Source organism: Odontomachus brunneus, unplaced genomic scaffold (genome assembly GCF_010583005.1).
Source record: "Odontomachus brunneus isolate Ranch 3 - 2012 unplaced genomic scaffold, Obru_v1 Obru_scaffold_003, whole genome shotgun sequence".
Lineage (NCBI taxonomy): Eukaryota > Metazoa > Arthropoda > Insecta > Hymenoptera > Formicidae > Odontomachus > Odontomachus brunneus.
The window spans coordinates 433,771-438,420 of record NW_022639453.1 but is presented as its reverse complement, the minus strand read 5'-3'; the positions used below and the strand labels follow the sequence as shown (position 1 = coordinate 438,420).

The 4,650-nt window shown below is 42.9% G+C and overlaps 1 protein-coding gene across 3 annotated transcripts in view; it reads right to left on the bottom strand.

Moving 5' to 3' along the window:
- Positions 1 to 1,107: 1,107 nt before the first annotated feature.
- LOC116844739 (GATA-binding factor A-like) overlaps positions 1,108 to 4,650 on the bottom strand; it is a 73,052-nt gene continuing 69,509 nt past the window's right edge. For 2 of the 3 annotated variants that reach the window (XM_032816713.1, XM_032816707.1), the window contains 3 exons: positions 3,879 to 4,051; positions 2,943 to 3,222; positions 1,108 to 2,334 (listed from right to left, as the gene is read on the bottom strand). In XM_032816713.1, the coding sequence (XP_032672604.1) occupies positions 1,997 to 2,334; positions 2,943 to 3,222; positions 3,879 to 4,051 (791 nt within the window). In that variant the 3' untranslated portion in view covers positions 1,108 to 1,996. The remainder of the gene's footprint in view (positions 2,335 to 2,942; positions 3,223 to 3,878; positions 4,052 to 4,650) is intronic. The other variant, XM_032816722.1, reaches the window with a different exon arrangement.

Genomic DNA, 4,650 nt, shown 5'->3' with positions numbered 1-4,650 from the left:
TCTCTCTCTCTCTCTCTCTCTCTCTCTCTCTCTCTCTCTCTCTCTCTCTCTCTCTCTCTCTTTCTCCTCGAACGACATCGCCACTATTTGCATATTATGTCCTTATGCTATCAACATATTAATTGTCGCAGCGATAATTTATTCATATTCAAAAGTTCACGAGGTAATTTATTGTGTCGGTGCAGATCGATCGTTTATGCTCTATTCATTATTTAGTTTTCTGAGTTACCGGATTAATTCCGAATAGGATACACATTTCTCTCGGCTCACGGGAGAAAAACACAGCTTCTGCCTGTCTTAACCGATAGTAAAAGTCGTTTTCTTTATTCCGCGTCGCAACAGTAGTTAATACAGGAACTATACATAAAAGGTTCGTTTTCAATTAACGTTAACTAAACATATGTTTCAGGGAAACGTGGTAGTCCCGGAGGCCTCGTGTCAATAAATTATAAGGATGGCTCATCACCGTCGTCTTCCTCACGTCGTTTGTGGCTAAGTACGTCGGGTGTTACTCTCACATCAGGCTTCGCTTCTTCTCCTGTGGGGTGAGTCCTTAAATATTTGTGCGAAGATTATCGTTACGAGTCTGATAAAATATTATTGTGCCTCGAGAAATCTTTGTCTCTACTACGATTGAAAATCCGCGCCTATCCATTTTACCTCTCTCGGTGAGCTTATACAAATTTGACGTCTATCGTACATCCGCAAGATCAGATAAGTAGGGTAAACTGTGCATTTTTTGACCATCTAAGAGAAACGAACAAAATGATTCAGCGTATATTGCGGGCGATCGTGGAGCGTTATCGCGAACAATCTTGCGATTCGGCGTTATCGAATAAATTGAATTATTTCTAAAACCGCGAATTTCGCCGTGTTGACGATTATTTACAATCAAGTAAACTTCGCGTGCGAGCGTGTGAACGAGAAATAATAATCGTGTCGGCTCAGGCAAGGACGTACTATTTCGACACTTAAATGTGACGGAGGCTTTCCTATTTATATTTATCGACATGTCGAAACGTCATTATACGTGTGAAAAATATAGCGTGAACAAGCGCGACGCTCCGTTATCCTTTAAATGCAAAAAGGACAACGCTTCTATTTGTGTCGATTCGTTTTTTTTTTTTTTTTTCGGTACACGCAGGCTTTACCAATAATCCGCTATTTTTATTCGTTCTGCGTGTCGTGTCTTTCAAATTTCGTATCAAATCAGGAAGCACTCTTGCATTATTAATTACATTACTTTCTCATAATTCGGCTATTTACATGTGTCGGCTGTATATTCGAACGGAGGGGCAAGAGCGCGCAATTAAACATGCAAATATGCTGCGTCGTAACGCATGAAATGTTACGTCCCGTTCGCGTTTCGCCATTTTTTACGGCCCATTTTCTCGCGAGTCTCATCGTAATCGTCAAGCCAGCCGAGCGAACGTCCTCTTATGCCGTAGAATTTCTACAATCCCTGTCATTGACTAGAGATCCAGTCTGCCTTTCGATTAGGATAACGCGCCCGTTAACGACAAGTGTTCAAATTCGACGTCTTCGAGGCACATCGACGACACTTCGTTTCTCTTCCCCTGAGAGACATCGTTTCTCGCCGAACATCGAAATGTAGATTCTTTCGCGTTTAATCGTTCTCCCGTTAAAGCACTTCCTCGATTAACAGCGCTCTCCTCTCGATCTCTCATGACGGGTTCCCCGCGTCTCGACTTCTCTCTTCGCCAAAGTCGGCCCGGCCTTCGAATTTCGAAATAGTTCGCACGTTCGTCACTGACTAGTCCCACGCTCCCACGAAGAACCGTTTTTCCACTCGTCAGAGAAGTGTCTCGAGCACTCTGAACACTCTCGAGTCCGCGATTCCTCGTCACATATACGCCCGTTCTTGACTAGTCTCGTGCCGCGGGTAAGTCTTCTACTTTCGCCTCGACGTGTCCGCATCATCATGTCGACTCGTCCTCAGGGTGATTTCCGATGGACTTCCGATCCGTCGAGCAAATTACGAGGATGCGAGCAGTTTCGCCGCCGCGGTGACGTGGTGTTGGTGATGATAGGGCGTCTCTTGGGCGCCGTAGTAGCTCTGTTGCTGGTGCTCGCTGCTGGCGGCCAGCTGGTGAGGATGCTGATAGTAGGACGCGTATGGCTGGCCGACGACGCCGTCGCAGCTTCGCGGTTCCGTTTTCACGGCGGGCACGGTGCCGGTGGCCAGCAGCGAGGTATGACCGAGGTAAACGGGTCGGTCGGTCGACGCCGACGAGCCTGACGACTTCGTCACCTCGATCTGGTGCTGCTGCTGCTGTTGCTGCTGTTGCTGCTGTTGCTGATTGCTCTTTAAGTCTACGACGATAACATTGCTTTGATTTGGCATTTGAGGGTTTAATCAATATGAAGCATTAATCGATTGAGAATTGTTTTGCGGTGAATTAATTATTAATCAGGGTATGATCAATAACGTCAAAATTTGATTAATAATTAATTTCACCACAATCGATGAAACTATTCGTGATATATAACGATTCATTAGTTTTGCATTTTAGATTATCAATTTGCTGATTATTTTAGTCAAAGAGGATTTTGATCGATTAATGCCTAACAATAACTTTAATTTATTATTATAATTTGATATTTCCCATGGAATAATATTTGTTTTGGCTTCCGAGTTAGTGTCGTGTTTTTCATTGAATTGTTTTCAAAATTTCGTGTGAACATATCAGTCCTCTTCATCAGCACACTTGAATAGTTTCTCAAATCTGAAAGGATCAATTGCTCTTCTCTTTGACGAAGTGTACTGAAATATCCACGAGACGTTTGGAAACAATTTGAAAAAAAAACATGGCTTTAAGCAGACAGTATTGCCTTAGTCAAGTGACTTGTAGTGTCTTATCACTCGTTCCGCGGTTTCGTTATCATATTTTCTTACCGCGAAAATAAGTATAACTACTAACCCGTGGAGGGAGAGGAAGTGGTCGAGGTGCTGGTCTCGTGGTCTCCTGTGGACGACCTCGCGTTCGGCTCCGGGGTCTTCTTCGGTTTCCGCTTCCTCGTCTGTATGCCATCCTTCCGCATGGCCAATGGCCTGTTGACTCCGTGCAATTTGAAGTACAACCCGCAGGCGTTGCACACCGGCTCGCCCTCGTTGTTGCGCCTCCACAAGGTGGTAGTGCGGGTGCCGCAATTCGTGCAGCATAACCCGAGTCGCCTCGTCGCGGTCTGAAATTCCGACATCTGTCCCATTTGTAACGCACGCTGTGATGCGGCTCGAATCACGTGAATGCAATTAGACAGGACAGGCAATTAGACAGTTCTAAGTATACGCAAAAAGAGAACTAGTTTCCAGAACTAAAAAATAGCTGTGGCAGATAAGATGTGTCACTGAAATAGGGACTAATGTCGATACTACCAAAGCTAAATTTATTCGCTGTTAAACTTAGGCGCTACAGCGAGGACTATTAGCTGCTAGAAATAAATGACTGTAACAAATGATTGTAGCTGTACAGCAAACTTCTTTAATATATGCATACGATAAGAAATTTAGGAATAACTGCCATTTTCTTAGTTATTTGAAATAATGTGCATTTTTAATATATTTGTATTTCATAACGAATATATCTTAGCTGTCATAGCCAATTCTTAACAGTGACAGCTAAACGATTAGCTTTTTGACTAAATTTGAATCAGCTACCGCGGTTTAGCTGATATTACTAAATCATTTTTTTGCATGTAGGACTTAAGATCTATATTGGGCCGCGTGATTCAGGAGCGGGATAGTTCAACCGGATTTGAACATCCCCAGCCTGAATAGCGTTATACCCCTTTCTTACGCGTGAAGGAAAAAGATGTCTAGTATGGTTTCCCATACGATCATTCATGGAGGAACTTACCAGGCGTTTCGAGGGCTTGATAAGCGGCCTATTCATGCCGTTCATCTTGTGATAAAGTCCGCATGCGTTACAGAGATAATGACCGGTACCATCCCTTCGCCAGAGCGGTGTCGATATCGCCCCGCAATTCACACACTCACGACCCTCGCCAAACTGGAAGTCCATTGCGGTGTCTGCAATCGTTATTTTCATCGTTCGATTAACGACTAGCGTCAACAACCGATTATTTCTTATTTATAGTATCTGAAAGTGGATCTTATTGTTATTATTTTTACACTTCATTAAAACGCTAAGAAAGCCCTCAACGCGTAGGGTAGATCGAATCGGATCAAATAAACTTTGAGAGCCAATTACCTCTGGCGCAATAAAACAGCTCGTTTGAAGCAAAAAACTAACGACGAATGTCTTAAAATTTATTTTCATCTGATTTGTCTTGATCTATATTAAGAATCCCTTTAAATCCTATTAAATATTAAATCTCTATTGAAGCAATAGAAATTTTTTTATTTACTGACCGAGTATAAAACATTTTTTGTTCATTTTACGCAACTATTTAGCTTTAACCATTTATTAAGGTTTCTGCTTTCGCCCTGTAAAAGTATGTTTAATTTGATGCATGCAATTTGATGTTTAATTTAATGTGAAACTGCATTATGCAGTATCTAGCATCGCCTCAAGAATCAAGAGGATCGGCGAATTTTTCCGCATTCGCCTCTCTTCGCGTCAGATCGACTCCGCGACTTTATTTCGCATCCGTAAATCGGAGGGGGGG